Below are 14,042 nucleotides of genomic sequence, written 5' to 3'. Positions count from 1 at the left end.
TCAAATTATTAATCTCATTATCAAAAGATTTATGAACCAGAAATTAATAAATTCAACAATCCAAGACCACTTATTTTACAGGTAATAAAATCAGAAATATCTACTACAAAGATACCAAAATCTATGCTCAAAGACCATATTTTAAATGCAAAATAAAAATCATCAATGTCATTATCATCACCTAGCTAAATTTACTTCATCAAACAAGCATATCAGAAAACTATGTACTCTAGTGTGCTAGTTACCTTCATCCAGTAACCCTTCAATTTTCTATGAGGGTACTTAAAAAGCTATTAGAAAATGGAATCAAACTATACATGTATTGATCTCAAGGGAGAAAAAACAGGGTCTCCAAGCCTCTGCATCTTACTAACACTAAAGACTGGTCCTGAAGGTGCCAGTTCATGGCCTCATCACCATGCCTTGGAAATAAGAGAATATCGAGGACTTTCTGTTCACAGCCAGGCAAAAGGATACTACATCTATCAAAAATCAAAAAAAATAAGGATAATGTGAAGTTTAAAGTTCAACGCAGTAGATACCTTTATACGCTGGTCAACACAAACAGAAGGCAAAGAAACTGAAGCAGTCACTGCCCTCAGGTCTGACAGTGGATGAGCTAAAATGAACAAGATATACCAATCTGAACTATATTTTTAAAAATTCTAATTAAATGTAAATGTTTATTATGGTGCAAAAAAATTTAAATCCAATCATAGGAGTGTCTTCAAGAAGTTCCTGGAAAATGAACATTATGGAAAAAACTATGAATGGGTTTCAAAATGTTTTGCATCAAAATAAACATCTTTCAATTCCATTTTCCAAGAACTTTCTTTTTTGTTTTTTATTTAATGAATGCATTTTTACATAGATACAACTTTAGGAACATAGTGGTTCTTTTCCCCCACCCCCTCCCTCAGCTCCCATCCCACCACTCTCTCCCTCTCCCATCTGCTTCCTCATTATGATTCATTTTTAGTATGACTTTATATACATACAGAGGACCAACTCCATGCTAATCAGACTTCAACCATGAACTTTCTGAAGCACCCTTTTTTATTTTATTTTACTTTATTTTAATTTTGACAGAGTTAGACAGTGAGAGAGAGAGACAGAGAGAAAGGTCTTCCTTCCATTGGTTTACCCCCACAAATGGCCGCTATGGCTGGAGCTACGCTGATACAAAGCCAGGAGCCAGGTACTTCTTCCTGGTCTCTGACGCGACGCGGGTGTAGGCACCCAAGCACTTGGGCCATCCTCCACTGCTTTCCCAGGCCACAGCAGAGAGCTGGACTGGAAGAGGAGCAACTGAGACTAGAACCCGGTGCCCATATGGGATGCCGGCACCGCAGGTGGAAGATTAACCAAGTGAGCGTCTTCAACCTGCTGTTGCCTTAGCTAATTTGCATTTTCTATCTTGTCAATCTACTTCATAGGCTCCCTTATTACACAAAAGACACCAAAACCCTAAAGTAGCCTTTGCTTTCAATTTTTCACAGTATGTTTTCAAGTTTGAAATCAAATGCCTTTGTTCTAAGGAGGTAAACAAAACAATTGTTTTGCAAAATGAGTGAATAACATTTTAGCAACATTAAGACCACCTAGCTTAAACTAAGCAAAAACTCAACTGAATGGCTGGCTTGATGTGTATTAAATGTGCCAGGCACTATGTACTTCACATGTTTTATCTAATTTAAGTCACTCAATAACCCTGAAACAAATATAATTCCTATTTCACAGGTAAGAAAATTAAAGCCGGGCTGGTGCTGTGGTGTCGTGGGCTAACTAAGCCTCTGCCTGTGGTGCAGAATTCCATATGGACGCCGACTGGAGTCTTGGTTGCTCCACTTCTGATCCAGCTCTCAGCCATGGCCTGGGAAAGCAGTACAGGACAGCCCAAGTCCTTGGGCCCCTGCACCTGAGTAGGAGATCTGGAAGAATCTCCTGGCTCCTGGTTTTGGATCAGTCCAGCTCCAGCCGTTGCAACCATCTGGAGAGTGAACCAACAGATGGAAGACCTTTCTCTTTGTCTCTCCCTCTCTCTGTAACTCTACCTCTCAAATATAAATAAATAAAATCTTAAAAAAATTTATTTTGATACAAAAAAAATTTTAAAAATTAAAACCAATATTTGTTATTTTCCAAAGTTGCGTATTTGGAGAGTGGAAGAGTCATGACTTTAAAATCCATATTCTGGAGAGAAGGGATATGGTATACTGGGTTAAGCCACCAACTGGGATGCCAATTTGAGTCCCCATTACTCTGTCAATACATCTGGGAAACAGCAGATAATGGCTCAAGTGCTTGGGACCCTGCCGTCCACATGGGAGACTAGATGGAATTAAAAGCTCCTGACTTTGGGCTACAGCCCCAGCTGTTGTGAGTATTTGGGGACTGAACTGATAGATGGAAAACATCTCTCTATCTCTCTCTCTCATTGCCACACTGCCTTTCAATAAATGAAAATTAATAAATTTTAAAAATAAAATAATATTCTTTTTATACCAATAGTTTTCAAATTTTTTGGATTTAGGATCCCTTTATATGCCAAAGAATTCTTTGAGATACCAGAACCTTTTATATGGATGTATCTATTGATAATGGTCATATTAGAAACTAAAATTTTTATTTAATTTAAAATACAATCAGTCCATTATGTATTAATATAAAAATTTGGATTAAAATATTAAGTACTTTTTCCAAATGACAAGAGTAGGACTATTTTTAATTCCTTAATTAAAAATAAAAATATTTCCCTAATATCTGGCTTAATAGAATTCAGCTGAATTTTTACATTTCTGAATTTCGTGAGGCATAAAATGTTTTTGTTTGAAATATAAGAAGAAAATCCAAGCTCACCCAGATTCACAGTTTACAGAAATATGAACATTTTAATAGCCTTTTCAGATAGTTAAGGGTACTGTTTGGTATTACACCAAAACTCAGTTAAGTGGTCACTTCTTAAAAGTTAGTTACAATATGAATTCTAAAATCATACTAAGAAGTTTTTTGCACTGTGCTACTCTGAAATACATTTGTCTCTCCTGGGCTTTGAATGGATCTTTTACTGATGCATGATTATATAACATGCAATGAACAACTGAAAATTTTCAGTTGATTACGTTATTAAAATCTTCCAAATACTGATACATTTCACCACACAATATAAAAAATTAAATTTGGTAATATCACTTTCAATCTGATTATAACAGTCATACTGGGAACTTGTCAAACAGAGTGGTAGAGACAAGTTCTCAAAAATTCTAATTTTCACCTGAAATCCTGAATTTTTTCAAATCAACAAATACTGTCAGTTGTTTTTCTTGAGGTCACAGGTTCATTTCATTCATTTTCCAGAAAATGTCTGCCAAATATTCAAACTGTAATAACTACTTTGTCTCTAAGCTGTTCTTTCAAATAAAAACTGTGTTCCATGAAAAAAGTGTCTACTCGATTTACAATTCTAACATTTTTGGTTTATTTGTCCTTCGGTACCAGAGGAGTATCATGTACAACCCCCATCATGTATACCAAAAAAAGCACTCAAGATTAAAGACTTAATAAAATTCACCATTTATCACGATTAGCTTCACCAAAACCATTAAGTGCTGACACGGTTTGATGCCCTCCTGCTAGTGTTGACAATTACACACCACTGCTTTTGGATCAGCAGTGAAAATATCAGTGTAATGAAAAAAAGCAAAGAGTGGTTTGCTATGACTATAAAAATAGTTTTGACTTCACATGCTTTAATTATACAGCAAAGCAGGAAATTACTAGTACCAAACCTAATATATCTGCAGGTATAGTCTATAAACACCTTCAGGTCCCATCCAACCAAGCAATAGAAAAGGAAAATTACTATATTTTCCCTAAAAATAACACTATACTACTAAAACTTACACACACACACTCTTACATCCAATCTATCAATTCTTATCAGTTCTGTCATCTCATTTCATCTCATCACTTCCAGTTACTCCTACTCATTATAATAACTTGTTTCACTGATCTTTGACCATTCTGCTTCATATATATAGTCAGAGTGAGCCTTTAAAAAGTGATGGTGTCACTCCTCTGCCCAAAACTCTACAACCACTTGCCACGTTGCTCACAGTAAAAGCCAAAATCCTTAACAATGGTCACACAAGGGTATGTGTTTACACCCCCAGCTACTCTCAAATCTCCCATCTTCTACCATCTCCCTTTGCTCACTTGGTTCCAATCACAATGGTCTTCTTCCTATGCTTTGGCAGTATCTTTGCATTGGTTATTTTCTGCTGGAAACTCCCTAATTTTCTACTGCCAAGCAGTTAGGTAAGTGCTTGGAATTCTTTTACTTCATTAATATCTTTCCTGCCCATGACTTCAATGAAATAATTACTATGCCGCATACTCCCAGTGCTGTCCTCTTCACCATTCCTTATTTTACTCTACTATACTTATTTTCAGGCATACCATATATCTAGTAGTTTATCTGATGTCTGTTTCTCCTTCCTGGAGCTTATATTCTGATATGTCTATCACATATCAGAAGCTCCGTCTACATCTATAGAATGAATGGACACAGAAAAAAGAAATAATAAAGAACCAAAAGACACTAACAAAATCTGTTTTAGCTTCCAAAAAATATTTCATACCAGGACAATGTAGGTCTCCACATGACTCCATGAAAACCAACCAAGGACATGCATGCATAAGAGAATGTATACAGCACAGGTGGTTTTATAGAGTTCAGTACAATGCTGAGAAAGAGAAAGCAGACACTAACCACCTGACAGATATTTGTAGCCAAGAATCCAAATAAACTGATCTGAGCTACACCAGTATAACACTAGAGGTGACTTACTGGAGATTTAGTTGAACCTAAATCTTTAATAGACTGACAGGGATATGAATCCAAGCATAAGACAAAAACATCAAATAAAGGGCTATCTAAAATGTAAACACGAGAGAGGCTTCTGTTGGAAGATACTTAACACCAAATGTGAGAAGAGATATGGATATCAATTGGTCTATTATATGAGCCTTCAGATTAAAATATTTTGAAGTCCCTTCTCCCACCTAAGAATGTAATGCCCTAAGAGGCAGTGTTATATCCACTTACTTAGTAAGTTAAATAAATAGCATCATTAAAAAGTTAGTAGTTAGTAGGGGAGATGGGAGAGGCAGCATTGTGGCAGACCTGGTAAAGCCACTACCTGCACACCAGCATCCTATATGGGTGCTGGTTTGTATTCAGGATGCACCACTTCCTATTCAGCTCTCTTTTAATTGCCTGGGTAAAGCAGCGGAGGACAGCCTGAGTGTCTGAGGCCCTGACACCCATGTGGGAGACCCATATGAAGCTTCCAGTTCCTGGCTTCAGTTTGGCCCAGTCCTGACAGCTGCGGCCATCTGGGGAGTAAATCAGCAGTTGGAAGACCTTTCTCTTTCTCCCCCTCTCTGTAACTCTGACTTTCAAATAAATAAATAAATCTCCAAAAAAAAAAAAAAAGTTAGTAGGGAAGCATGGTCTCAAACTTGGGTCTGATTCAAACATACAGATGGCATTCTAGTTTTGCAGATAATCTCTGAGATTTCAACAACAGTAACAAACAAACAAAAAAGCTCTAGAATAGATGAAATTGGACTGTTACACAGTTAAAACTTAACACATACGTGGGGTAAGTGAGCAGCCTATTGGTTATACCAGCCACATCTCACCTCCAAGTATCTGGGTTCAATGCCAGATTCTGGTTCCTGACTCCAGCTTCCTGCCAATGCAGATCTTGAGAGGCAGTGATGATGTCTCAAATGGTTGGATTCCTGCTACCTGTATGGAAGACCTGGACTGATGTTCCCAACTCCCAGCTTCAGCACCTCTCCCCATCACCAGTCAATGTACACATCCAAGGAGTGAATCAGAGAATGGGAGCTCTATCATGCCATTTTTTTTTAAGATTTTATTTATTTATTTGACAGGCAGAGCTACAGACAGTGAGAGACAGAGACAGAGAGAAAGGTCTTCTATCCGTTGGCTCACTCCCCAAATGGCCGCAAAGACCGGAGCTGTGCCAATCCGAAGCCAGGAGCCAGGAGCCTCCTCCTGGTCTCCCACACAGATGCAGGGGCCCAAACACCCAGGCCATCCTCCACTGTCCTCCCAGGCCATAGCAGAGAGCCGGACCAGAAGAGGAGCAACCAGGACCAGAACCAGTGCCCACATGGGATGCAGGCGCCACAGACGGAGGATTAACCTAGAGCACTACAGCGCCGGCCCCTATTTTTATTTTTTAAAGTTTATTTATTTATTTATTTGAAAGGCAGAGGTACACAGAAAGGAGAAAGAGAGTGAGAGAGCTTCCATCTGCTGGTTCACTCCCCAAATGGCCAAAATGGCAGGGAGAGGACAGGCTGAAGCCAAGAGCCAGGAGCTTCTTCTGGGTAGGCACAGGAGCCCAAACACTTGGGTCATCTCCTGCTGTCCCAGGTACATTAGCAGGGAGCTGAATCAGAAGTGGAGCAGCTGGGACTTGAACTGGCACCTATATGGGATGAAGGCACTGCAGGGGGAGGCTTAACCTTCTATGCCACAGTGCCGGGCCCTATCTTGCTATCTTTCTGCTTCTCAAATTAATTAATTTTTAAAAAATAATGTTTTATTTTTGCCCACTCCCATTTTCTATATTTAAGTCTTGCTCTAAAACTGATCTCTGGGGGCCGGCGCTGTGGCACAGCAGGTTAACGCCATGGCCTGAAGCACTGGCATCCCATATGGGCGCCAGTTCTAGTCCCGGCTGCTCCACTTCCCATCTAGCTCTCTGCTATGGCCTGGGAAAGCAGTAGAAGATGGCCCAAGCCCTTGGGCCCCTGCACCTGCATAAGAGACCTGAAAGAAGCTCCTGGCTCCTGGCTTCAGATTGGCGCAGCTCCGGCCGTTGCAGCCAATTGGGGAGTGAGCCATCAGATGGAAGACCTCTCTCTCTCTTTGTCTCTCCTTCTCTCTCTGTGTAACTCTTTCAAATATATAAAAAAACTTTAAAAAATAAATAAATAAAAACTGATCTCTGATCTCTCCCTCAAGGCAATACATGATACAGGAACAAGCACATATTTTCTAGAACCCCAAGCAACAGGACAATTAGATTTTACTCTACATCAAAATAGATTTCTATGACTTAAGAATGACATTAACTCATACTACCTAGAACTCAGTTCTTCAATGAATTCTCCTCTCCTAAAAAATGAACAGGATCAGGGCCATCATTGTGGAACAGCGGGTAAAGCCACCACCTGCAATGCTAGCGTCCCATTTACCTACTGATTTATGGCCCAGGTGCTCCACTTCTGATAGCTTCCTGCTAACGGCCTAGGAAAAGCAGCAGAAGATAGTCCAAGTACTTATGATACCAAGTGAGAGAACCAGATGAAACTCTTGGCTCCTGGCTCTGGCCTGGTTCAGTCCTGGTCATTGCAGCCACTCAGGGAATGAACCAGCAAATAGAGGACCACCTTCAGTCTCTCCCTCTCTGTCTATAACTCTTCCAAATAAATAAATAAATCTTAAAAAAAAAAGGTGAACAGAATCAAATATTGCCAAAAAGTGAGCACTTCTGTTGCCTTTTAGTATCAAAATTAGGTCAAAATTTCTACTGCTAATGCAGCTCAGAGTTAGAGAGGGGAAAAAAGGATCATCTCTCCTTCTATGAGGTTGCTCTGCAGATGTGTTCACATCACAATATTTAAGTGGAGGGTCAAATTCTATAGTACTAACAGCAGCATCAGGAAATACAGCCAGTTAACCCAAACACAGTCCTTCTCTGTTGGAGATGCACATGCCGAAGAAGGGAAGTTATATTCATCTAATCATCAAGACCAAGTGAATCTCCTCATAAACCAATGGAGTCACAGATTTTACCACCAAATCACAACCACATCCACAGAAGGTGTATAACACACTTTACTGGATTATCTTGAGATGCCAGCACCATTTTTTTTCACTTGTATCATTCTTTTGCATTGCCCATCATGAAAATTTTAGTGACACAGAGAAAACATCAAAGGGAAGAAAAAGGATTTGTATGAAATAAACAAACCACATGACCACTAAAAAGATGATCCTATTTTCTCAATCCTCAAATGAACATTTTTAATTTTTCTGAAATTAAGATTTTTTAAAATCTCAGTATAAAGAAATCTGCCAGCCACCAGGCAGAGATATTACATATATTAACCATTTCATTATTACTTCATTTAGTTGCATTTGCCAGTAATGCTGCCAATTAAATTTTAACAAATTTGAAATCTCTAATCATTGTGTGAAACAGTTCCACGAAGACACTACAACTCAGTAAAATAAAAATTAGCTGTATATAGAGAAGATGTCACGTGCCAAGCAATGTAATTAAAGGCAGTAGAAACAGCCAAATTTCTCAGAATAGATCAGAAATTTTTCACATCTAGCAAATATTGGTTTCAGCAATTCATATATCCACAGCTTTCATCACTCTGGCACTTAAAAGCTTCTAATGTCCAAGAGAAGCTGCTTAACTTCTCAAGGATATTTAACTTAAAGGAAAAAATAAAATTATAAGTTTAACAGGAAATGCAGTCAAATCCAACAAAGTCTTCTACGGGTTTCATATCATTCTCAATTCTACAAGTATTGAAGAAAATCATTATCATTTATTTAAAAAAAATGGCATATCACCAGGGTGCTCTGCCAAATTATCAATGATAAAAAGTGATTAAGAAAAATCATCATATTCTGAATGTGAAAAATGACTTAGACTCAATACTTTTACACTCAAGAAAAAGTAGTATACAATTAATGCTATACTAGAGATATAAAGTTTAATAATTCTGTGTACTTTTAATGTAGTATTTCTTTTCTCTACCTCCCTGAGCCACAAAGCTGTTACTAAACAATCATTTGGCATATCTGAACACTGTATATGCATGATATTATAGCTATTACTATATTTAACTTATCTTTCAAGAGACTAGGTTGGAATCAGAATACATATTTCTCAAAATAAATGATAGTTCATAGCTCAAAAAAAGCAATTTCTACTCAACATTTTATCAAAAAGAAAAATCTCTATTTTTACTCCTATTCCATGTAAGTCAATAATTTACAAACATACACACATACCCCAAATCAAGTTTATCAGAGATTAGTGAAAACTGAAAGAGCTAATAATGAACTAACAACCAAATTAGAATTCAACAATCTCTCCAGCTAAAACAAAGGATCAAAACTAACAAGAGAAAATCTAATGAATGTAAGGTCCTGGGGCCAGCGCTGTGGTGTAGCGGGTAAAGCCGCCGCCTGAAATGCTGGCATCCCATATGGGCGCTGATTCAAGTCCCGGCTGCTCCACTTCTGATCCAGCTCTCTGCTGTGGCCTGGGAAAGCAGTAGAAGATGGTTCAAGTCCCTGGGCCCCTGCACCCGCATGGGAGACCCAGAGGAACCTCCTGACTCCTGGCTTTGGATCTGCAGCTCCAGCCATTGCAGCCAATTGGGGAGTGAACCAGCAGATGGAAGACCTCTCTCTCTGCCTCTCCTTCTCTCTCTGCGTAACTCTGACTTTCAAGTAAATAAATTAATACTAAAAAAAAAAAAAAAAGGTCCTGTGTTGAGGTGAAAAAATAAATGTAAGAGGGGATAGAGTAGGCAAGCAGATCTCTTACCAAAAAAATTTAAAAATTCACATTCTCATGATTGTATAACTGTATGATGCTTTAGAGTAATACAGTCATGTTGTCATTGCTTACGAGGCTACTATAGCTCCATTACTAAGGCTGGTTCCAGGTACCGTCCTCAAAGTGAAGAATTAACAAACTAGAGCCATACTAAAAGAAGATGATGATGATTTTATACTTATTTAACACACCCATATAACCACATCACATGAGGATTGGATATAGAAATTAGGAATATTTAACATAAATAGAAACAGAATGTGATAGTTCTTGTCAAATTTCTAAAGAGGGCTATCATGTGGACAAAGTAGCTCATTTATTTTTGCCATTACATAACTAAGAAATTAACAAACAAGAGTAAAAGATTTGAGTTCTACAGAAAAACCATGAGAGCTGTCCAAAGGCAGAATCTCTCTACAAGGCTTCACTAAGTACTAAATGAGAAAAATACATACTGACGAACTTTGCTATTACTCACAACATACACAGTGTAAGAATTTAGTTCCATGCAATACAGTAGGTCCGCATCAACAAACTATTAGTTCCATTCCTAACTTTGCAACTTATACATAAGTACCGTTCCCTTCCCTCTCTAGACTTCACTTTTATCATCTTTAAAATGAGGATAAAACTATCTGCTCTGCAAAGCTGTTGTGAGGATTCTTTGTAGGTAAATACTTAGCATAATCTGACATGTTCAAAAAATTATATCTATAATAATTATCATCATTATCTTCATCACCATCAAGTGCTGGATGGAATCCCTATGGTGAATATAAAACAAGGTGATATGTGGTATAATTACACAATCATTAAGCATCTATGAGTGGATGGTTCTGCTATGTACCCATCATGCTGTAACAATCCAAATATAATCTACAGCTTGTTTTCATTTGGATCATTTTAAGAATCATTTATTATTTGTAATTTGTAAGGGAAAATATCCTAAAATCTGAATAAAGCATCCAAGTTAGTAAAATATCAAAAATAATAATGTAATATTGTAATGAGGAAATTATGAAGCTAAAGGGGGAAAAAAGAACTAAAACAGGAGCACATTAAAAAAGAAGCTAGTCTTCCCAAAAGACTTCACTTGCAGGAGATAAGAATGTATATTACAGGGGGAAAAAACAATTACATTTTCCACAGGTATGTAAACCACTGGTTACATACAATAACAAATAAGGGTCAGATAAAAGCAACATAAATATTTCACATAAAAAGTGATTTTTAGTGGACTAAGGACCAGAGAGTAAGGGTATATGGGATTCTAATTACTTTGAACAGAATTTGAACTTTAACAACTGTATTTGTAAATGTTGGCTGAAAGAATATGGGAGTCCAAAAATCCTGCAATTCCGTGCCTTCTGTGATATTCAACCATGTCTTCTTTTAAAGGGAATTAACTCCCAAAAGGATCCTTTTATCTGTTTTCAGAGATATTTTCAGGTAGTGTAACTCTACGTTAGAAACAACCGTCACAAGGTAAGACATGCAGCTACTACGCAGACCAAATTTGAAAAGCTTCCTAGTAACCGACTAATAAACCAAGGCTACAATCCACCTCCTATGAACAGCTAACTCTTCCCCACAGGATTAGAATATATTACCATCAACAAACAACATTAAGTTTGTCACAACAGCAAAATAATGAAATAAATCAAATGTAGGAATAAAAGCTGGGCACTGTTTTAAGGACCTTGTATCTTAAAGTTTGATTTACACTAAATGATAGGCACAGACATTAGTTTCGACTACAATATCGTAAATTCAGAAAATAAGTGCAGAGAATTATACCGCAAATAGAAACCTCACACTTTCTAAGGCTCACTTTTTTGTCCTAATTTTAGATAAGAAGCCTAGAATCCAACAGAATTAAGGGAGTTTTTTCCACAGGCAAGTATTTCATTAATGTGCCACATCATTTTAGCCCAAGGTTGAGTGTGTCCTAACTGAATGTATACAATAACAGCCATGTTAAGTTAAAAGCAGACCTAGCAACAATATTTGCCAATTACCCACTTTCAAATGGCCTGTCAAATGTTGAAAAAGTACCAGTATTTTACATCAGGGCTCATGAATAAAGATAATATTGCTTAAAGGCCAACTCAATCGCATTAGTTTTCACAACTAAACAAACAAAAAATTCAGCCAAGATAAGGAATAAAAATATAGCCTTTCATTAACAAATATACTGTAATTTCTCACATAGGGTATGATGAAGTTACTATTAAGAACCACAGTACTATTTTTAGTCACAGCCATCAAGATGAGCTATTACTACTAGCAATTATATAGGTAAAATAAGGAAAATAATTTTTTTAATTAGCTCCTGAGAAGTCACTTTAATTGCTGCAGGTATCAAATGCGAACGAATTCCTACTGTGTGGTTTTCACAAACCCGAGAGCAGACAAAAAAGAAACAGAAAATCTAATGGCAGGTGGAAATCACAGCCAGTTGTAACCAAGTTGGGATCGGTACCTGGGTCATGCAGGGAGGTGGGTGGGCAATTTACGTGTTCAAAAGTAAAGATCCCAAGGTGGAGCAGGGAGAAGTTTAAAGGAAAAAAAAAAAAAATCGTTCCATAAACACAGGAAGAAGAACAGCCCGGACCCGAGGCAATCTAAGATTTCTCAGTCAAAAATGAGCACATCGAAGGCCTGTCTCAAAGATAAACAAAACTGCTTCTCACAGGAAACTTTGAAGTGGACAAGAAGGAAACATTCCTTTGCACCCACAGGAACCGAGCCCCTGACCACTGGCATGCTATTCCTGAATGGCCATGATTTACGGGCATCTGGCCCGGGCGATGGGCAAGGGGGAGAAGGAAGGCACTCCCGGAGGGGGACCTGGGATTTCACAGGCCCGGGGCAGGCGCACCCTGGGCTCGGGGAAGGAGAGGCTCCTCACCGTGATTATCTTTCTGCCCGATATTGTGTGTGCGGATGAGCGAGGACAGTCTCCTCACGTCCCCCTTGAAGACGCACTCGTGCACCGGGTAGTGCGCGGGGCAAGCGCCTCCGTCAGCGACGACAGCGACCGGGTTGGTGCCGGCCACAAGGGCCGGGGACTGGGAGGTGGTAGTCACGGAGGAATTGTGCGACGGCAGAGTCGGGGCGCCGGGGGGATTGCAGGAGGCCGGGGCTGCCTTCAGCTGCAGCCGGTGGTGATGGTTACTGAAAATCTTATGACAGCCTTTGCCGCCCTTGCCGCCGCCGCCGCCGCCCGTGCCAAGCCTGCCTCCGGTGAAGGTGCCGCCGAGGGCAGCCGCCGCTTCCTCATCCCCGGGCTCCAGCAGGTCCCCCTCTTCTTTGCTGGGCTTGTGGTCCCTCCGCAGTGAGCGGATCTTCTCCCCGGTCATCGCCGCCGCCAGGCGCAGGGCGGGGATCCGGGAGGCTCACCGCGGGCGACGGAGCTGGCGCAGCGGCGGCACGAGGCGATTAGAGCGGCGGCCGGGAGCCTCCAGCGCAGCATGAACTCCCAGAGCGCGCCCGAGCCCGGGACAAACGCATCTCCCGGAGAAAGCAGCGCCGGCTCCCGCCTAGGCACCGCGGGACCCGCGCTCGCTTGGGGGAGCTAGAGCTCAGCCGGCCTGGACCCTGGAATCCCAGTCCCCGCCGCCGCAGTCGCCGCCGCTGCCTCACACCGAAGAACAGGGCACGGCCATCTTCCCCTGGCTTCTCTCGTGAGAGCTCCCCGGAAGAGGGCGGAAACACCGCGATAAGTGAGCTGTCCCGCTCCCTCCCTCGCACCTTCTATTCCCAGGCAGCCTCTGGGCGCCGGCGCTTCCCGGCGCTTCCGCCCCCGTGGCTGGAGTTCCAGAGCCCGGAGGCCCGGGCCTTGCTGCCTCGCGGGCCGCGCTTCTTTGTGGGCAGTCGGAAACCTCGGCCTACGCTGGCAATGTTTCCGCGCACGTTATAAACAATGACTTCCACCCTGCGACCTCGGAGCCTCCCGCAGAGGAGTGCAGGATGACGCCGGTGCTCGCAGGATGTGATGTCACTGGGATGCACAGGACACTCATTCAATAAACATGGACTGGGCATCTACGTCGTGCCATGCCCTGAGCGCCTTAGATTTATAAGACACCACGCCTGACTCCCAGGAGCACTGTAGAGGAGGGAAAAGTTCACTGGGTACAATATATTGTGCCTTGTTTGGTGCAGCAATTGAAGCCGACACACACACACAGAGAGAGAGAGAGACAAGGAAGGGAAGAAGGCTAGTGTTGAGGTGTCAAAAAACTTCATCCTGGAAGAGTCTAGGGCTGACTTTGAAAAATTAATGGCCCATTCAGCAGACAGGAAGAGAGAAGGCTACAAAGATATGTCCTGGAGTTGGATGAATTTGGG

General features: G+C 40.6%; 1 protein-coding gene across 12 annotated transcripts in view; it reads right to left on the bottom strand.

Annotated features, from left to right (window-relative positions):
• The window catches only part of ANKRD13C (ankyrin repeat domain 13C), a 132,208-nt gene extending 118,556 nt beyond the window's left edge, over window positions 1-13,652 (bottom strand). For 8 of the 12 annotated variants that reach the window (XR_007924037.2, XR_011390665.1, XM_008265068.4 and 5 more), the window contains exon 1: window positions 12,601-13,613. Coding sequence is in view for 10 of the 12 variants with exons in the window: in XM_008265068.4 (XP_008263290.2) it covers window positions 12,601-13,051 (451 nt within the window). In the remaining 2 variants the exon portion in view is untranslated. Of the gene's footprint in view, window positions 1-12,600 lie in introns of all 12 variants that reach the window. The other 4 variants (XM_070078280.1, XM_070078282.1, XM_051857627.2 and 1 more) reach the window with 2 other exon arrangements.
• Window positions 13,653-14,042: the final 390 nt, after the last annotated feature.

Source organism: Oryctolagus cuniculus, chromosome 7, assembly GCF_964237555.1.
Source record: "Oryctolagus cuniculus chromosome 7, mOryCun1.1, whole genome shotgun sequence".
In the NCBI taxonomy this organism is placed as follows: Eukaryota; Metazoa; Chordata; class Mammalia; order Lagomorpha; family Leporidae; genus Oryctolagus; species Oryctolagus cuniculus.
This window is presented reverse-complemented; position numbering and strand designations above follow the sequence as displayed.